At 38.9% G+C, this 21,783-nt stretch overlaps 1 protein-coding gene across 2 annotated transcripts in view; it reads left to right on the top strand.

The window, feature by feature from the left end:
• The window catches only part of LOC136864186 (splicing regulator SDE2), a 148,799-nt gene extending 128,676 nt beyond the window's left edge, over positions 1–20,123 (top strand). For both annotated transcript variants that reach the window (XM_067140848.2, XM_067140844.2), the window contains 3 exons: positions 8,110–8,258; positions 15,094–15,196; positions 18,598–20,123. In XM_067140848.2, coding sequence (XP_066996949.2) covers positions 8,110–8,258; positions 15,094–15,155 — 211 coding nt within the window. In that variant the 3' untranslated portion in view covers positions 15,156–15,196; positions 18,598–20,123. The remainder of the gene's footprint in view (positions 1–8,109; positions 8,259–15,093; positions 15,197–18,597) is intronic.
• Positions 20,124–21,783: the final 1,660 nt, after the last annotated feature.

Below are 21,783 nucleotides of genomic sequence, written 5' to 3'. Positions count from 1 at the left end.
CACGCGAGGATCGGCGCATCCGCCGCCAAGCGGTGGCAGACCCACACGCCACGTCAACCGCCATTCTTCAGCATGTGCAAGACACCCTGGCTGTTCCAATATCGACCAGAACAATTTCCCGTCGATTGGTTGAAGGAGGCCTGCACTCCCGGCGTCCGCTCAGAAGACTACCATTGACTCAACAGCATAGACGTGCACGCCCGGCATGGTGTCGAGCTAGAGCGACTTGGATGTTGGATGAGGGAATGGCGGAACGTCGTGTTCTCCGATGAGTCACGCTTCTGTTCTGTCAGTGATAGTCACCGCAGACGAGTGTGGCGTCGGCGTGGAGAAAGGTCAAATCCGGCAGTAACTGTGGAGCGCCCTACCGCTAGACAGCGCGGCATCATGGTTTGGGGCGCTATTGCGTATGATTCCACATCACCTCTAGTGCGTATTCAAGGCACGTTAAATGCCCACCGCTACGTGCAGCATGTGCTGCGGCCGGTGGCACTCCCGTACCTTCAGGGGCTGCCCAATGCTCTGTTTCAGCAGGATAATGCCCGCCCACACACTGCTCGCATCTCCCAACAGGCTCTACGAGGTGTACAGATGCTTCCGTGGCCAGAGTACTCTCCGGATCTCTCACCAATCGAACACGTGTGGGATCTCATTGGACGCCGTTTGCAAACTCTGCCCCAGCCTCGTACGGACGACCAACTGTGGCAAATGGTTGACAGAGAATGGAGAACCATCCCTCAGGACACCATCCGCACTCTTATTGACTCTGTACCTCGACGTGTTTCTGCGTGCATCGCCGCTCGCGGTGGTCCTACATCCTACTGAGTCGATGCCGTGCGCATTGTGTAACCTGCATATCGGTTTGAAATAAACATCAGTTATTCGTCCGTGCCGTCTCTGTTTTTTCCCCAACTTTCATCCCTTTCGAACCACTCCTCCTTGGTGTTGCATTTGCTCTGTCAGTCAGTGTATGAATAATCAAATTAAGTAACTTAATAAAAACAAAATTAATTCCGGCTGGCCAGTATTTACATGGAGCGGGCATTCCTTCCATAATCTTAATTGACAGATCTCGCCTTTCACTTGGTTTCACGCAGACCGGTCACTTCACTCAGCAGCTTCATGCAGACAGGTTCGAACCCAGGTCTCTTGACTATTGCAAGACAGTACACTTGGTTTGTTTTCAGACAAGATTGATAATTTGCACAATCAACTCATGAATGCTCCATACACTGAACTAATGAACACACATCACTCGACAAGATGATAACACAGCACCAGCTAATCTAACACCATCAATACCATATCACGACGACACTCTGTGAACGCTCACTACTCCTGCTTTTATATACTTGCTGATGAAGTTCTAGTATCTTCGTGGTGCATCCAGAATAGGAACATTCTTATTTTGCTTTCCAGAAAATCCACAGACACAAAGTGCCAAGCACGAACATGCCCTCAGACAGGCTGGCAGGTCCCTCCTTCCTTTCAGACACTATTAACCTATTTAAAGACAAGTTGACCAAGCATAGCAAAATAAGCAAGAACTAGGTGAATGTATGATTATTTTGGAATTTATTTTGTCCAATAATTATTTTTTGATCATCTTTCATCACAACATACAGTAACAGGCATTTGTGAAAATGAGTACTTTGGATCTGCATCTTTATAGGTTGACTATCTCTGCAGTTATATTTTCCCCAATTTTTGGTTCATTAAGGATTATGATTATAAAGGGCAATACGCTATTACTACGATAGTCATAAAGTATAAATAAACTAGTGTCCTCCTCCTCAGGTGGTGCAGCTCTTTTCAAGCACACCTCGAATGGAGATGAACTGCATGTACTGTTTTAACCACATTCCAGCCCTTCGGCCATTCTTAAATTTCTTGCAGTACCCGGAATCAGACCCAAGCCCCCACCGAGGATGCCAGCTAATAGTATTAATCATTACGCTACGGAGGCAGACATGTAAAGTAAACTCATGTCCTCAACCCCAGGTGGTGCAGCTCTTTTCAGGTACACCCCAGATGGAGGTGAGCTGCATGTACAGTTTTAAACTCTTATCAGCGCTTGCGTAATTTTTAAATTTCTGGTAGTACCGGGAATCGAGCCCTGGCCTCCGAGGACAGCAGCTAATAGTGCTAACAGTTACACTACGGAGGCGGACACTGTAGTCGTGAAAATAATGTACTTATAATACATGACTTATTCACAGCTGCGTCGCCCCCATGTTCTGAGGTGTGGTGATACCTTTGTTGGTAGAGTTAAAGAGCCTGTGTCATTTCTTTCATAAGTCGGTTTTTGAGCTACTGTCTTGATGAAGCCTTCACCTCCCACAACTCTCTAAGGATGTAAGTCCAAAGTAGTCATTTTCACACATGCCTGGTACAGTATGTTTTATAGTAAGACTTGGACTGGTATTATAGAAGTACCAGTAATCTCGCAATGAGAAATTATATGGGTACACAGAGCTCATTAGCTGCAGTCGCTTGAGTGTGACCAGTATCCAGTATTCGGGAGATGGTGGGTTCGAACCCCACTGACAGCAGCCCTGAAGATGGTTTTCCTTTGTTTCCCATTTTAACACCAGGCAAATGCTGGGGCTGTACCTTAATTAAGGCCATGGCCCCTTCCTTCCCACTCCTAGCACTTTCCCGTCCCATCATCGACGTAAAGCAGCTTGTCAACAAAAAAAAATTGGGTACTGCTATATTGGGATGATGTACTGATGCTTGGATTTGTTAATATATATACGGCGTTGTTTTTTCCCCACCTTTAATGTCAAGAATGATGTAAAATCTGTTCCATATCTTGCCCTCTCATTTTGTATTCTCTGTTAAAGTATAAAATTTATAAGTGAGATATTCCACTATTTCATATGCTGTTACCAATATAACTGCGCACTGCACTGGCAAGGACCAGTAAAAAAGGAAAGTGGCTCCTACGTTAAGTATTTATATGTGCATTGCCCTTAATTAGCTGCTTACCTGTATAACTCCTGTTTGTGTACCCACAAGGTCTTAGTTCTTGTACCTTTCACCAGAGAGGAGAGTTACATTACATACCTGTGAAACCCATGCCTTTACTAGCTGGTACCCATCCCTGAATAGTTATAGCTATGTGGAGGAAAGGGTACCAGGGTAGAGTGTTATCCAGAAATTAGGTTAAGACAGATGTTGAAGAAAGTAGAAGAGGAGGAGGAGGAGGGAAAGGAGAAAGTAGTAGTGTTTCACGTTTGTACTAACAACGTAAGACAAGCAGGTATAAGCACCAACATAGTTGGGGATGTGTGGGATCTGGTAAATGCAGCACGGATAAGCAGAGATTATCAGTGGAATACTGTGTAGGAGGGATACTGACTGGAAGGTGATTGGGGATTTAAATGAGACTATGGAGTGGGTATGTGGGAAACTGGGAGTGAAATTTCTAGATCCTAATGGGTGGGTACGAGATAGGGATCTGCGCTCAGATGGCCTTTACTTAAACTGCAGTGGTACATATAAATTAGGAAATTTGTTTAGAAGGGTTATAAGGAGGTACATTCAGGGAAACAGGGTGCGCTAGGCAGCGGTGTTAAGGGAACAGGGAACTGGAAATCAAGTAGGAATGACATAAAACTGTTAGTGCTCAACTGTACAAGTATTGTAAAGAAAGGAATAGAATTAAGTAATTTAATAGATATATACTTACCAGATATTGTAATAGTTGAATCATGGCTGAGAAATGATATAATGGATGCCGAAATTTTCTCACAGAATTGGAGGGTGTTACATGTAATAAATATTACACTGGAGGGTGTATCGTAGAGATAGGATAGGAAAGGTAGGGGTAGGGGGGGTGGGAGTATTCATTCTCGTGAAAGAAGAATTTGTAAGCTACGAAAAAGTTAAAGATGACAAGTACGAAATTCTAGGGGTAAGGCTCATTTCTAAAGATAATGGTCAACTAGATGTCTTTGGAGTGTACAGACGAGGAAAGGGTAGCGCAGATGCTGATTCAGAATTATTTGATAAGATAATCAGCTATGTGGGAAACGATAAGGAAAGGAACGTGATCGTAGCGGGTGATCTCAATTTACCAAATGTCAATTGGGAAGGTAATGCGAACGACAGGAAGCATGACCAACAAATGGCAAATAAGTTAATATGGGAAGGGCACCTGATTCAGAAAGTGATGGAACCAACTAGAGGGAAAATATACTGGATGTGGTGCTGGTAAAACCAATGAGCTCTATAGAGAAAGCGAAGTAATAGATGGTATTAGTGATCACAAAGCTGTTTTTGTGGTAATTAAAAATAAATGTGAAAGAAAGGAAGAGATTAAAATTGTGTCTTCCCCGCTCGGAGAACCATCATCAAATGAGAAATGCAACCAAGCAAGCAAAGGGCGCCAATCTTTAAGTTGAGGACTTAAAGATAAAATTTATAATCAAGCTTGGACAGACTCTTATCACAGGGGTGAGGTGATAGTACACTAATCATTAAGCAGGAGAATTAGAAATCAAAAGGCTAATTAAGGCAAATTGATTAAAGTAAACTAGAAAAATACTATTTATTATATTTAATATAAATGACGACGGTTTAACGAGAACTGAATTTAAAATAGAAAATGAATTTAACAAAAAATTGAATGACTCTACTTCGCGAAAACTTGCAATATCTTTAACTCGCTTGCTCACCATGTCGTCTTGTTCTGCTGGTCCTTGGAAAGCTTCCATCCTTGCAGCTGGAACATCACCGGTCGTCTTTGATATCTCTTCATCTGCAGCTCAGTACCATTCCTGCCTTGCCAATTGCACCCACCACTAATTGGAAGATGACTTCAAAACTAACACTCCCTATTATGCTTTATCCCATAGATTGGAGATAAGCCCTATGTCACAGTTAGAAGAACCACCTTGGGTTATATGGAGAGGATACTCAATTAAGAATCCTTCCAACTTTACTGATAATGTTCTCTGAAGTTTCATTTCTATCTAGATTAAAACTATCTATTGACTTAGACTGGTTCAAACCGGTCTTGTAACCGTGCTGTACGTACTTCCTCATGAGAGTGGCTATACACACCTCATTCAGAATTTCTAAGTATTGAGACGCAGAATCAAGTAGAAAATAATGTACAAGTCGTAGAATAACTCGTAGAATAATGTAGAGAGACTCGCAGAAGCGAATAAGACGTTGTAGAGAGACCCTCCAGGAGCTCCAACACGCCCTCTTATAACCTTCTCTCGCGCTAATTACAGGCCGCTACACGTGGTCCAATCAGATGACACTTCTCTCCCCACTCCAGAAATTAGAGTCGACGGGCCATATCCATGATATCAACTGTTCTTCTATTCGTCCTTTCACTCAGTATCCATGGCAACATGACGCTCCTTTGAAAATATAGGCGTTGATCCGTTTGAATAATTCTGGTCGAAATACGGTAGCTTACGTTGGGACGCGTGAACACGTGCTCGCTTTCCCAGAACTTGTTGTCTAAATTTGTCCTCCCTTCCTCCTCGGTGATGTGGCAAGATAACTGAAATCTACTGCAAGTTAATTTTAACCGACTGTCGCAAGAATCTAAGTGAATATTAGGATATTCAGCCCTCGTTTATAAGTCGTAGTTACAAAGTAATGAAATGATAGTGAGCAAATGATTAAACATGAATTATAATACAATTACATACCAAATAAATATCATGACGTTAAATTCCTGAATTAATTACACATAATAAAATTAACATAATTACACTGTAACGTCTGGAACGTTACAAAATTAGGACTGTTAGGCAGTACCATATGGCTGATAAAACGGGCATGAGGGAGTTTTTAATAAGCAACTATGATCGGTGGAAAACGGTAAATAAAAATGTAAACAGACTCTGGGATGGGTTTAAAGCAATTGTTGAGGAATGTGAATATAGGTTTGTACCTTTAAAGGTGGTAAGGAATGGTAAAGATCCACTATATTATAACAGGGAAGTAAAGAGACTAAGAAGGAGGTGCAGGTTGGAAAGAAATAGTTAGAAATGGCTGTGGAAGTAAGGAGAAATTGAAGGAAGTTACTAGGAAATTGAATCTAGCAAAGAAGTCAGCTAAGGATAACATGATGGCAAGCATAACTGGCAGTCATACAAATTTTAATGAAAAATAGAAGAGTATGTATAGGTACTTTAAGGCAGAAACAGGTTCCAAGAAGGACATTCCAGGAATAATTAATGAACAAGGGGAGTGTGTATGCGAGGATCTGCAAAAGGCAGAAGTATTCAGTCAGCAGTATGTAAAGATTGTTGGTTACAGGGATAATGTCCAGATAGAGGAGGTGACTAATACTAAAGAAGTATTAAAATTTACCTATGACAGCAATGACGTTTACAGTAAGATACAAAAGTTGAAAACTAGAAAAGCTGCTGGAATTGATAAGGTTTCGGGGGATATACTAAAGACAATGGGTTGGGATATAGTACCATATCTGAAGTACTTGTTTGATTTTTTTGTTTGCATGAAGGAACTTTACCAAATGAATGGAGAGTTGCTATAGTAGCCTCTGTATATAAAGGAAAGGGTGATAGGCATAAAGCTGAAAATTACAGGCCAGTCAGTTTGACATGCATTGTATGTAAGCTTTGGGAAAACATTCTTTCTGATTATATAAGACATGTTTGCAAAATTAATTGGTTTGACAGAAGGCAGTTTGGGTTTAGGAAAGGTTATTCCACTGAAGCCCAACTTGTAGGATTCCAGCAAGATATAGCAGATATCCTGGATTCAGGAGGTCAGTTGGACTGTATTGCGATTGACTTATCTAAGGCATTTGATAGGGTAGATCATGGGAAACTACTGGCCAAAATGAGTGCAATTGGACTTGACAAAAGAGTGACTGAATGGGTGGCTCTGTTTCTAGAAAATAGAGCTCAGAGAATTAGAGTAGGTGAAGCTTTATCTGCCCCTGTAAAAATTAAGAGGGGAGTATTATTGGACCTTTATGTTCTCTTATATATATCAATGATGTGTGTAAAGAAGTGGAATCAGAGATAAGGCTTTTTGCAGATGATGTTATTCTGTACAGAGTAATAAATAAGTTACAAGATTGTGAGCAACTGCAAAATGACCTCGATAATGTTTTGAGATGGACAGTAGGCAATGGTATGATGATAAATGGGGATAAAAGTCAGGTTGTGAGTTTCACAAATAGGAAAGGTCCTCTCAGTTTTAATTACTGTGTTGATGGGGTAAAAGTCCCTTTGGGGATCATTGTAAATACCTAGGTATAAATATAAGGAAAGATCTTCATTGGGGTAATCACATAAATATGATTGTAAATAAAGGGTACAGATCTCTGCACATGGTTATGAGAGCATTTAGGGGTTGTAGTAAGGATGTAAAGGAGAGAGCATATTTGTCTCTGGTGAGACCTCAACTTGAGTATGGTTCTAGTGTATGGGACCCTTACCAGAATTACTTGATTCAGGAACTGGAAAAAATCCAAAGAAAAGCAGCTCGATTTGTTCTGGGTGATTTCCGACAAAAGAGTAGCGTTACAAAAATGTTGCAAAGTTTGGGCTAGGAAGACTTGGTAGAAAGGAGACGAGCTGCTCAACTAAGTGGTATGTTCCGAGCTGTCAGTGGAGAGATGGCATGGGAGGACATCAGTGGACGAATAAGTTTGGATGGTGTCTTTAAAAGTAGGAAAGATCACAATATGAAGATAAAGTTGGAATTCAAGAGGACAAATTGGGGCAAATATTCATTTATAAGAAGGGGAGTTAGGGATTGGAATAACTTACCAAGGGAGATGTTCAATAAATTTCCAATTTCTTTGCAATCATTGAAGAAAAGGCTAGGAAAACAACAGATAGGGAATCTGCCACCTGGGCGACTGCCCTAAATGCAGATCAGTAATGATTGATTGATTGATTGATTGATTGATTGATTGATTGATTGATTGATTGATTGATTGATTGATTGATTGATTGATTGACCACTGTATTCACATTTTGCCTGATCTCATCTCTAGTCAAATATGAGTTTGTTTTGTACATTCATATTATAAACCTTGGAATGTCCATAGTGTAATTTGAAATTTAAAAGAGTAAGACCCTTTTTATTTTTATCATTTAGGGTTGCAGATGATCTCAGCAATTCAGATGAAGATGGTGATGATGATGAAGGGGAAGATGATGAAAGAAAAATGGAAGATAATTCTGGCAAACAGCTGTCTGCTATTATGGAAAATAATGCTGCTGTGGAAATGGGATGTGCCGCCAAAGGTATTTGTACGGGTCTTGTGAGATTCCTAGATCTGTATACATATGTTTCATAGAATAATCCAGTTTGCAAGGACAATGTCTCAGGTCATGAAAATTAGGAAATTCATGAAAAAGTCATCAGTTTGAGTTTTGGTTGTTTAAGTCATGAATTTTGTTTTCAGGTCATGAAAATTGCAAATGAAGAACTTCAGATACATGAATATTGCTTGTCTCTACAGTGAATAAACCATCAATACTTCTTTGCTTCTTTTCATGAACACATCATTATTTCTCCTTATCCAGCTGGGTCGGGGCATTGATGGAATTTTTCCTACTTCCTTTCTCCTCCCACTATTTTTTTTCTTTAATTTTGTTTCATTAGGTATCAGTCCCATGTGAATTTCATAAATATCTACTGCTTTTTTTCATATTTATCGTTCTAACTGTTAATTCCACCTTTAACATTGTTATATAGTTTTCTGTTTCTGTCTTTTCATACTGTACCACTGTTCTATCTCACACTTTGTTTCCCACATTAAGTAATTTGTCATAATAGTCTTCATGTGTTTTCTTTATCTCTGTGTTAGTAACTCTCAACCTTTATATTTCCTCAGCTTTGTGCATACTTCTCTTGTTTCTTACAAGCCCATATAGGATTATTTTGCTCCCCACGAGATCCCCTTCTAACTCTCTCGAGAATTTCTCCCAGGTTTCCTCTTTTCTTCAGTTACAAAATTTTTTAAATCTTTTTAATTTCTTGATACTATCTTTTACATCTTCCTTTTTATCTCTATTCCATTCTTGTCTTGCTTTTTTCTTTGCTTTCACAATTTCCTTCACTGTCTCCACCATGGTTAAACTGACCATTTTTTTCCATGGCTCAAAGCAGGACACACTGATTCAGACAGCCTGCACATAAACGAGAGGTCAAATTTTGACACCACTATTTTTCACACGTTAAAGTTGGTATTGCAATATTTCTCCACTACACATTTTAAGATAAAGTTATAATAATACAATACCTTCCCTTGTGATACATTCCAGTGTTACTCGTACTTCTCAGAGGATATAATTAGCTGTAACAACTGTGGTGATGATTTCAAAAACTTGCAAAACTCTGAACAATTCTGCAAAAAGTTAAACTTGATCATTAACAAAGCCTTAAGAGTAGAAAGTTTCAGGATAGATTTTTCAGATGTCCACAGTTTGTTCATTTGAGAGAAAACTCTTTCAACTGAAGCATTAGTTCTGGGGAGAGAAAAAATATACTGTGGCACTATTGAGAGTTGACTGTGTCTTACATTGTTTTCCTTGAAGTTAAGAAAAACGTCTGTCCATCTTTTGTCTACTGAAACTTCTGCATCATTCCAATTGGATATTTTCTCTGCAGTGGCATATTTGGTTAAGCAGGAAAATTGATCATATAGTTCTGAGTCATTCCCACTGTTAACAAATCCTTTACTTGCCACAAAATCACAACATTTTTCCACATCAGACCATTCAGGAACAGTTTTTAGTGATGCCCATTGGAAATTGTTCATGTCTTTAAAATGACCAGACCTTTGGTCTAAATACTCTATAGAGGTCTCATAAAAAGTTCCTGCCACTTCTTCAAAATTCTTCTTACTTGCTAATCCTTCATCTTCAAGTGCACCAACAAGAACTCTTACCTTATGTGGTAAAAACTTATGAGACAACTTACCTGAAACATTGTCTTTTAGCTCACTGATGGCTTCCATAACCTCTGTTGCAGAAATTAGCTCACCTTCAATTTTCAATATTACTTTGTGGAAAGAACTGGCTTGTGTGAAGACAAAATTTAACCACACCTCTGAAATAGGATCTTCAAAGTAACGTCTCAAGGAAACCGGACATTTTGTTTGACTTAAGAAGTATGATTTCAGTCCTTGGTACATGTCCAGCATTCTCTTCACTGCCGGCATGAGTGCTAACCACTTTGTTTTGCTATACCCAAGGACTTGTTTATTCTCAATTTCCACAAAATCACAGAACTCTTTCAACTGTTAGACTCTGACTGTGTAGATACAAAAGTGAGAGTACACCTTAAGAATTATGTTCTCTACATCAATGTGTAAACAATCAAAAGAAGACTGGATTGCATGAGCACCACATCCTATACCAGTTCAGTCCCTACCCAAAAAACTGTTCAGTTTCCTGTGAAAGTATTGTTAAGTCCTTTCCTTGCTGACCGTCCAAAATTACTGTTTGTATTATCACCACAAAACCTGATGATTTTACTTGCGATATTTTTTACTAGGACTTCTTCAAAGTATTTCATAACACCATCATAGGGGTCATAAAACCAAGCAACAATCGGGAACACTTTAACATTCCCGTGGTTCGAGGCATCCGTTAGCAGTGTAAAGCAATGTGCCTGTCCGAGTTGTTGTTTGACTTGTTGCTCAGATAAGGGGGCAAACACTTTAGTAATTGCACATTCACATTTTGTCTGTGCACATCTGAATTTGGGCTCGAAACATGTTTGGAGAAGTTTCGAAGCGCAGTCACATGACTGAAAGCTTCGATGTTCTTTAGCCTGTATGGTAAGCCCAGGCTCCTTCAGCAGCTGCGATTTCCAAGTCCTTGGACGTAGGTGTTGCACTCTTGAATAAACTCTTCAATGCTTTGCTTGAACTTGCATCAGCAGATTTATGTTTGGTAGATTGCAAATGTTTGGTTATATCATGTCCACCACCATGTGCAAGACTGACCTCGAACATCACTGTTGGATATTGTTCTCTTAATAAATGGGAATTTATTTTGCAAATCCATATTAAACATGCATTTGCGTTTAGGCATTGTTCAATCACAGAAAAGAAACCAAATGTTCCAAACCACACCACATCAAGCCAGGAAGTAAAGTCTGAACGAGAAACGGAAGTTCGGAAGTTTCGAGTATCGATATCGTGAATAATGAATCGATGTAGTAAACGACTTTTTACCAGTTTCTACTGAAGTGCGATGTTTAAAATTATCAATCTGCAAAGTGGGACATTTAAGCGTCCCCAGAGATTTCGAGAGGACAGCGGCACAGAATGCCTAAAACCATGGTGACTCCTATTCTTCTACTCTTGGAGATGTTCTAACATAGGGGTTCTCTGCACAGCTTATAAATGTCTCCATAATCTTAGACCCTTCCTCAGTTCCAAATTCCATGGCTGGAATTGTTATTTCAGTATCTCCTGTAATTTTTTTACTTTTAATTTACGTACTTTTATTTTCTTCCCTATTATTTCCTTTATTCTTTCAATTTTTCTCATCTCATTATTGCTACCACTACTAGATGGTGTCTGTCAAATGCTTCTCCCGGTAGAGCCTTCCATCAGTTGCGTCTTGCACTTTCCACCACGGAGTAATCAATTACTGTTTTCGTACTCTTGTTACCCCCAGCTATATCGTGTACTGGATTTTCTATTCTTCTTTCTAAACTACATATTTTGGCGTATGGTTGAAAGTGTATGACTTTTGGATAAAAAGTAACATGTTTTTGAGTATAAGACTTGCTGAATACTGTAATTACCATAGTGAGACCCCTAATTTAAAATGAATTACTAAATAAATATAGGTAGGTAATTTTTTACTGTGTATCAGTGGAAGTGCAATATTTTTTTGTAATTATCCTGCTAAATATGTTATGTAATGAATTCAAATAAATAAATAAATAAATAAAACTAATTAGAAAGAAAGGATGCAAGTAGGGACATTTGATGAAAGTGCCAACAGGTCGAGTTGTGGGCATTGTTTCTTTCTAATTTATTATTGCTTGTTTCGTCGAGTCATTAAATAAATGTTTAAGAAATGGACATGAAAATGGTTTTGCTCAAATCTGTAGACACCTCGAAAAAGCTGTTCATATCACCGAGGAATAGGAAAGCGCTTCTTGCCTTTGCCACATCGCATAAACATTGGAACAATCAACAGTGGTCTTGCATGCTTTGGAGTGATGCAATTAAATTTAATTTGTTTTCTTCTGATAGAATTTGACGTGTACGCAGACCTGTAAAATGAAAGGAATAACATCCAGTACCAAGTAACCACTGTAAAACATGGTGTTAGCCACGTGATGGTGTGAGGATGTTTCTTCCGTTCAGATGTCGGTCCGTTGGTACCAACTGAAGGTATTATGGATGCCTTCAAACACTGTAAAGAAAGCTTGTTGCCCCATGCTAAAAAGACAATAGGGCAAAATTGGACATATCAGCAGGACAATCATCCCAAGCACACCTCTCATCATGTCATGAATTCTCAAGAAGTGTAAGATTAGGGTGCTTGAGTGGCCGAGCCAGAGCCCGGATTTAAATTCGATAGAGCATTTGTGGGATGAAGTGGACCAAAGACTGAGGCAGTGGATGTTCAACACAAGGGCCGGACTTCTACTGTGTTTGAGTGAAGAATGGAAGAAAATTCCCCGGAGCCACTTCACTAGTCAACTCCATGCCCTCACGGTGTGCCGCAGTCATTAAGTCAAAAGGTTGTGCATTCAAGTACTAATGAACTTTAAACCATCTAGAAAAATACATTTTCTGTTTTATGTTACAAATATGCTGGGTTTTTTTTGCTTTATGTCGCACCGACACAGATAGGTCTTACAGCGACGATGGGACAGGAAAGGCCTAGGAGTGGGAAGGAAGCGGCCATGGCCTTAATGAAGATACAGCCCCAGCATTTGCCTGGTGTGAAAATGGGAAACCACAGAAATCCATCTTCATGGCTGCCAACAGTGGAGTTCAAACCCACTATCTCCCGGATGAAAGCTCACAGCTGCGCGACCCTAACTGCACGGCCAACTCACCCGGTCACATGACACTTTTTATCTAGCATTCTACAATAAATACACCATAATGTCTGAAGTATTTTGTTTGTATTAGAGCATGTAACAGTGGTAAATCAGTTACATAACAAATGCAACAACTTTCACCGAATAAGGTATAATTTATATATTGTCTCATCAAAGTATGTTTGTCAAAATCCTTGTCGCTACTGTAGATAATAAATTCCATCATAATAAAGATTATGGTCTTGGACTCATTCTTTACTTAGTGAAATATAACAGAGAATCATGAGAACAGTCATTTGCCCTGGTTCTCTCTTCTGTTTTCACACACACGTAACTTTTGAATAGAATTTCAAGCCTGTTATTTTGTATGAATTTCTCTTTAGTTTTGCACATATCACAAAAATACGTCGGTTTTACTTCATATCGACCTTTTCACTTTAATTCACAATATGAAAAGCCAGAATCATATGATTCATTAAGTTACATCTAAACTGCTTCAAAATATATTTTGACATGTTTATCGATAATACAAAAAACTTTGCCTCTAGGTATGGTATTTTATTTTTGTTGTCTCCATAACTTACAATACTGAAACATTTTAACGTATGATTTGGTTTTAAATGGCCAACCTGTTCAGTACAAACACACGTGAATACAACTGTATCTTATCATTTATACCCTCATTTTTTATTTTGGTACTAGTTTTGACCTTTTTAGTCATCATCAACCATCACAATCAATGGTACATAAAAACATTAAACACCTAAATCTGTCTAAAAACATAAATACCCCTAAAAAGACTTTTAAAACACTCCAAACAAGTCAGTGTAATGATCTTGACAGTGACAGTCAGATCAACAGACATAATTGCCAACTGTAACAGTCTTAATTTAACATTGGTGCATATAACACCTGTCCTTGATTGAAGCTCTGTCATCTACTCCAAGCTCAACCGAGTAACCAGTTGACAGGATCTGCTGTGTGGTGAAAGTTCCCTTGAAGTTACTGGTGAAAAGGACATCTTTTCTGGTTTCAAATACACGATCCATTGATAATCTACCCCAACAGTTTCATTGGTCTGTAAGGATTTATTTTATGGATGTCCCCCTCATTCATGGTCATACACCTCAGTTTTAGTGACTACCACAAGTTACAAGCTTCTATCAAGGACAAGTGTTATACGCACCAATGTTAAATCAAGACTGTTACAGTTGGCAGTTATGATTGTCGATCTGATTGTTACTGTCAAGATCACTACATACTTTTTTTTTTTTGAAGTGTTTTTGTGTGCGTTTGTGTGTTAGACAGATTCAGGTATTTAATGATTTTATGTATCAATGATTGTGATGGCTGATGACCAAAAAGGTCAAAACTAGTACCAAAATAAAAAATGAGGATATAACTGATACTAAGGTATAATTGTATCCACATGTGTTTGTATTGAATAGGTGGACCTTTTAAAACCAAATCATACGTAATTGGTGTCAGTACCGCCACCTCCATGGCACTACAGCCCTTGAAGGGCCTTGGTCTACCAAGCGACCACTGCTCAGCCCAAAGGCCTGCAGATTACAAGGTTGCTTATGGTCAGCACGACAAATCCTCTCGGCCGTTATTCTTGGCTTTCTAGACCGGGGCCGCTATCTCACCATCAGATAGCTCCTCAGTTCTAATCATGTAGGCTGAGTGGACCTCGAACCAGCCCTCAGGTCCAGGTAAAAATCTCTGACCTGGCCGGGAATCGAACCCGGGGCTTCCAGGTAAGAGGCAGGCATGCTACCCCTACACCACAGGGCCGGCGTAATTGGTGTCAGTATGGATCAAAAATGAAACTTATAGCATTGAAGAAACACATTAATGCATTACTCCTACTGCATCCTTATACCTTGCTGGACAAGGCAACAGAATACATCAGATAATTTAGATAATTTTCATGCTGGTGGAGATGAGATTCATTCATACACACTATAAAACAGTCCCTGATTGTTGACATATTGAACAGACCTGTTTTCCGTATGTATATTTGAATTATAATATGTGCTTTATTTTCCTTTTCAGATGCTAAAAATGGTGGCAAGATTAAAGCTGAGGCTACAGTAACTTCTTCAAGTGTGGCCTAGAAAGTTGTACTTCTGTGCTGAATGCTCACCAGCATGAAGAGGTGAATCAGAAATACAATTATATTTATTCCATTGGATGTTGCGCTGCTGCATTTAATGCATTGAAGATAAATGTATTTGTGTAGGTGTCACAACCAGTGAGATGCCTGATGTGTTATCTTTGTCAATCGGAACCCCCCACTGTCTGCTTTTATGTTCTTTCCACTGTGTATTCTGGAGCTTTGTATTTCTTCCTACCTTAATATCCCCAAACCTTCCTTCTTTTGTGGCCTGACAGCAATCTATGTCTCTCTATCATCCTCCCTCTCCCCCCATAATGGCAGGAGCACATGTACCTCATTGAACCATGTAGACAATACAAAGGAAACATTCCAAATTATAACAAGACTAAAATAGGGAAATGGCCTCTCTGATTGTGGTGGTAATCTTTCTTCTCTCGCCGGGATAAGTGGCTCAGACGGTTGAGGCACTGACCTTCTGACCCCAACTTGGCAGGTTTGATCCTGGCCCAGTCCGGTGGCATTTGAAGGTGCTCAAATACGTCAGCCCCTTGTCGGTAGATTTACTGGCACTGGTATGTAGATTTACTGTGGGACTAAATTCCGGCACCTTGGTGTCTCTGAAAACCCTAAAAATAGTTCATGGGACGTAAAGCAAATAACATTATTATTATTATAATTATTATTATTATTATTTCTTCTCTCATACAGTTCCCTGTTGGATCCCAGATGGAATATAAAACCCTCTGACACTTTTTTGGGTCCTAGAATTTTCCTGAGTAACTTCCTTTCCTTTTTCTCAGTTGTGGCATACTCTATTTTGTCTGTGTCTTAGCAGGGTAGAGGCATTCTGGTCTGACTGCTGTGCAGTAGTTTCTCAGCTTTGCCTGGAAGGAGATCGATCTGGGCATGTAGGTATCATAGCACACTTTAAAGGCTTTTTCTTTCCTAGGGGCTGATGACCTTCGATGTTAGGCCCCTTTAAGCAACAAGCATCATCATCATAATTTCTTTCCACCTTCCATGTTCTTTCTCATAACAGTTCTTTTTCATAGCCATTGGGAGTAAGGGTCTCTGGATACTTCCATACATCGTTCCAGTTTTACACATAGGGTCTGTTTTAGTGAAGTTCATGTACATTGTCATTTCATATGAGATCCTCTTAGCAGCTACGTCTTGTACTTCTATTTGTTTCACTAATGTTGGGAGGTTGTCGGCAGGGATCACATCAGCAGCAAAGGCTAGGCAATCAAATGTGAAACCAGTGTTTTTGCCAACTTCTTTCTCCATTCTCTAATGACTTTCTCTAGAACACAGTTGAATATGAGTGGGGAGAGGCCATTCCCCTATTCTAGTCCTGTTTTAATTTAGAATGTTTTTGACAGTTCACCCAAGAACTTGTGAATATGGGTCTGTTACAGTCTTTTGAATCACACTTATGGGTTTATCATAGTCTTCAAACTTCTTGAGAATTTTTTACAAGAGTCTGTCTCCTGAATCGTAGGCCTTCTTGAAATCCTCAAAGGTCATAATCATCCTTTCCTGCCTCATTGTCCTAAACTTTGATAAATGATTTGAGGATGAAAATTTGTTCTGGACATGAAGGTCCCTTTCGAAACCTTGTCTCGTATTCCTCCAACTGTATATCCAGGTAGGTCTCCACCCTAGTTTGAAGTGCTTTCGGTAATACCTTGTACATGATGGGAGGAATTATTCCTAGTTTGAGGAAACCTTGCATACAACATAAACTGTAAGAGAAATTATTATATTTGCATGTAGTAAATGAAAATTGCAGTTGTGTGTGTATTATTACTCTTTTATTCTTCAAAGTTACTTGATCACAAACTGAAATATTTGGAAGCAAGTGGTATCTGCAATGTCAAGGAATTGGTGCCTCATTCAGATCCATCAAAAAGCCACCATTTTATGAATTTAATATTTACAAGATAATTTAAAGGAAGTAGATGAATATTGTTACTTTGGTAGTAAAATAACTAATGATGGCAGAAGTAACGAGGACATAAAATGCAGACTAGTACAAGCAAAGGAGGCCTTTCTTAAGAAAAGAAATTTGCTCACTTCGAACATTGTTATAGAAATTAGAAAGATGTTTTTGAAGGCTTCCATTTGGAGCATGGCATTGTACGGAAGCAAAACATGGACGATAACTAGCTTAGAAAGAAAGAGGATAGAAGCTTTTGAAATGTGGTGGTACAGAAGAATGCTGAAGGTGGAATGGATAGATCAAATCGCAAATGAAGAGATACTGAATCAAACGGGTGAGAGGAGATCGATTTGGCTAAATTTGACCAGAAGATGATAGGACACATCTTAAGACACCCAGGACTTGTGCAGTTTGTTTTTGAGGAAAGTGTAGGCAGTAAGAATTCTAGGGATAGACCAACGTATCAATATGACAAGCAGATTAGAGCAGATGTAGGATGCAGCAATTACGTAGAAATGAAAAGGTTAGCACATGATAGGGTGGCGTGGAGAACTGCATCAAACCAGTGGTGACTGATGACTCAAACAACAGAACAATATTATTTTATTTCTGAATGCTGAGAACTGACATGCAGTGAAACGTCAAATTGTAATCAAGCAGGCAGCTTGAATGTTAATTTGAATATACATAATACATTCAAGGTTTGAAAGTATTTCACAGTTTTGTCTTACAGTTCTTAAAATACAGACTTCCTGTTATGGAGCCTCTGGTCTCTGTGAAACTCCTGTCCAGATATTAAAAAGTATTGCAGACCACTAGAAAAGTATGGTAATAGGGTAACTGCAGATAAAACCATTGTACAGAATAGACATTTTGGAATTCTGAGGCATGTTGCACATTTTGTATTACACATTTGGGGTAGAGAGAGAGAGAGAGATCAACTCCTATTTCATATTTTACCTGTCCTTTTCAATGTTTATTGAATGTCGTTATGTGATTTCTGAATATATTGAGATCGAAGTATTTATCAAATAAATACTTATGCATCAAAAATGTAGGTATATTTATGCTCTTTGTGTACTGTATGTGTGTGGAATTTTTTTAAAAGCAAAATATATATAAAGCTGAGAAGTTACTCAACCATGCATTTTGGGGGACAATGATTGAAAGGAAAAAAGCCAATTATACTGCTTGTAATTGATGTATCTTTGTGGCATCTTATTGATATTCAACACGGTATCTCACTATGTAATTACTTGTGATTCCCTTTGAAGTGTTGTAAATGTCCTGTACCTGATATGTAACACCTGTGTGTAACATTTGTTTTTTATTTCTCCACTAAGTTACTTCCAAGTTCTAACTTCATTATTTTCATTCCAATGGGTTTTCTTTAGTAGGAAAATATTGTTTAGGATTGGCCCGTAAGTCTTGGTGGGTTTTTTTAATAAACAAGATTATGTCCATCAGTCGGTCAATAATGTATTCTCCATGTTTACAGCTTCTTCCCAGCGTTCAACAAGCTTTTCAGTGCCTCAACGGTAGAAATCGCCTAGTTTCGACTCGAAGTAATCATCCAGCCAAGCCTTCAGTTCCATGTCATTATTGAACAAAATGCCATGCATTATTGCATTCGAGAGGGATCGGAACAAATGGAAATCCGAAGGCGTCAAGTCGGGAGAATATGGAGGATGTGGCAGCACTTCCCAGCCAACCTTGGTCATATTGGCAATGTGAGGGTGGGCGTCATCATGTTACAGAAGAACGCCATGTCGCCAATTGGGTCTTTTTGTTGGATAGCGTTGTTGACTCATTGCATTTGTTGGACATAAAGTTCTGCAGTCACTGTTTGGCTCCGATAGAGCATTTCATAGTGGATCATGGCTTCCCAGTCCCACCATATGCACAACATTGTTTTGTACGGGTGAAGACCTTCTTTTGATTGCAATGTCACCCATTTGCTGGGGCGAAGCCATTCTTTGCGCTGCTTCATATTGGTATACAGGCACCATTTTTCATCGCCAGTAACAATTCGGTACAGGAATCGCACCTTGTGTCCATGAGTTGACCGATAATGAGCAAACAAATAGGCAGTGATCATGGCTTGTTGATTTTTGGTGTTGTCATTCAAACCATATGGTACCGTGGGAGATTCCATTATCTCTGCCAATTCCCTCGTTGCTTGGCGTGGATCTTCATGAATAAGGTGATTCAGCCGCTTCTCATCGAACTGAATGGAGTGTCCATTGTGATGCATGTCCTTGAGGTCAAAATTGGCGTCTTTAAATCTCTTAAATAAATTTCAAGCCGTCCACTTCTTTGCCATACACTTCACAAATCTCTCGCAGCTTATGTGACTTTGGTGCCTCGATTAAATTCAAAAAGCAGAAGGTGTTGAAAATGCTCTTTTGTCAACTTGACACTCCATTTTAAGGACCTGAAACAAACAAAACTTACATTGGCATAAAAAACTAAACAGAAAAATTTTGTGGAGTACATAATTCTGTATCAGATAACATAAAACGCCAGCCCCATGGTTTAGGGGTAGCATGTCTGCCTCTTACCCAGAGGCCCCAGGTTCGATTCCCAACCAGGTCAGATTTTCGCCTGGATCTGACGGCTGGTTCGAGGTCCACTCAGTCTACCTGATTACAATTGAAGTGCTATCTGACGATGAGGTGGTGGCTCCGGTCTAGGAAGCCAAGAATAATGGCCAAAAGGATTTGTCGCGCTGACCACTTGACACCTCATAATCTGCAGGCCTTCGGGCTGAGCAGCGGTCGCTTGGTAGACTATGTCCCTTCGGGGCTATGGTGACATGGGTTTTGATTTAACATAAAACACATTGCTAAAACTTTCTTTCACACAAAATTTTCACTTTAATAAAACTCCAAGACTTATGGTGCAACACATTATTTATTATTATGAGAGAGAAATTTTTTTGTTATTGTATTGATTTCCAATCTATATTTGATAAAATATGTGAAAAAAGATGTATAATTTTTTAAGAATAAAGATATTCTTTCAAGCAAATGTGCTTTAATCTTGGTTTTTTTTTTTCCCCTCCCTTCTGTCATGTAATTTAATATTTTTCTATCGAGTTAATTCAATAAATAGTATACCTACTTAAATATAAATATGTATTGTGTGAGTTTCGTTTTTGTAGCCTAGTTACCCTTGCAGCATTTCTTTTATGAAATGATGGTTGTGATCGGAACATACTTATAAAATATGGCTGATTTATTTAATCCGTAAAATGGGCACATCTATCAGTGTTACATAGACAGGCGCATAGTGAGTTTCGTTCATCATTCATTCTTAATTATGGAAACTTGTTAACAGTTGCTAACTCTTACAAGGTGGTTATTGTTACTCCTTATGTAATTTCCAATCCATAGTCAAAGTGATTCAACAATGAAAATACATCATTATTACAAAAAAAAACAGTGAAAATTATTTGTTATTTGGAAGTCTAAAAATAAGAAAAACTGAAACTTTGATGAATACTCCATTAATGGATGCAAAAAAGAACCTGAATGGAAGACTTCGAAGGATCAGTATCGTGATCAGTGTCAGAGTAATATACAACTCCATTTTCATTGTCAGAAAAATTGGAATCACCATAGGCTCCGTGTGCTGCGAGTGGCGAACGTTGTAAGTTAATGCGATCACCGCGCTCATATCTCTACCATTTCACAGCGTGTTGCCATGGCTGACTAAATAATAACAGTGGGATTTCAGAGTGTTTTATGCAACAACAATCGGCCAAATTATTCCAAACTTCAAGAAAGTGGTCAAGTATTAAATTTACAAGAAAAAATGTTCGCAGGAAATAGCAATAGAGCGAATAACTGCAAATATGATAAGAGAAAATCGTTGGTTCACTAGAGACTCTACCATTTCACGACAGAGGCAACATAGTAATTTATGTATCATTTGTGGTGATAACGAGATTAATTTTCATGTACACATTCAACAATGCTGTCTTCAGAAAAATATATTTGGCCTATCTCTAATACGATATCATGTTAGCGTAGGTTAATGTTGCGAGGGAGGCCTTGGTAAAAGAATAAAAATATTTCCATGAAATGTAAGCATATTTCTGCTGTTATTTATACAGTTTACTCAGAACATGTCACCTCGCATACTGATTAACCCTGTGAATTGTCTGGACCTCGCATCCAAAAAGCGGGGAAAGAGAAATACAACAAGAAGAGCTTAGAGGAACTTTTTCCGATAAAAAGGCACAGGTATGATGTTGGACCAATTGAAAATATCAGAATATCTTAACATTTCCAATAAATTATTGTGTCTTTATTTATAATATGATCGCAACCACCTCTGTAATATAACGGTTAGCGCTACTAGTTTCCTTCATCTGCGGCCTGGGCTTGAATCCCGATACAGAAATTTAAGATTGACATTGAGGGTACATGCAGCTCATGTTCATTAGGGGTTGCTTGAAAAGACTTGCACCACCTCGGGACGAGAACAGAACTTTACATATGTAAAATGCGGTATTTCTGTGAGCTATTGATGTGCAATGAAGGCCTATTTCTATAATTACAGTATATTTGTCCACTGCCTTTTTAAATCCATTTCGTGAGGTTGTGACAGAATACTATAAAATTTCACATTGTGGTCTGTAGTGCAGTACGGTATATTATTACTATTATTATTTATTTTG

This window comes from Anabrus simplex, chromosome 2, assembly GCF_040414725.1.
Source record: "Anabrus simplex isolate iqAnaSimp1 chromosome 2, ASM4041472v1, whole genome shotgun sequence".
Lineage (NCBI taxonomy): Eukaryota > Metazoa > Arthropoda > Insecta > Orthoptera > Tettigoniidae > Anabrus > Anabrus simplex.
The sequence above is the reverse complement of the archived record's forward strand: the minus strand, read 5'-3'. Positions and strand labels throughout refer to the sequence as shown.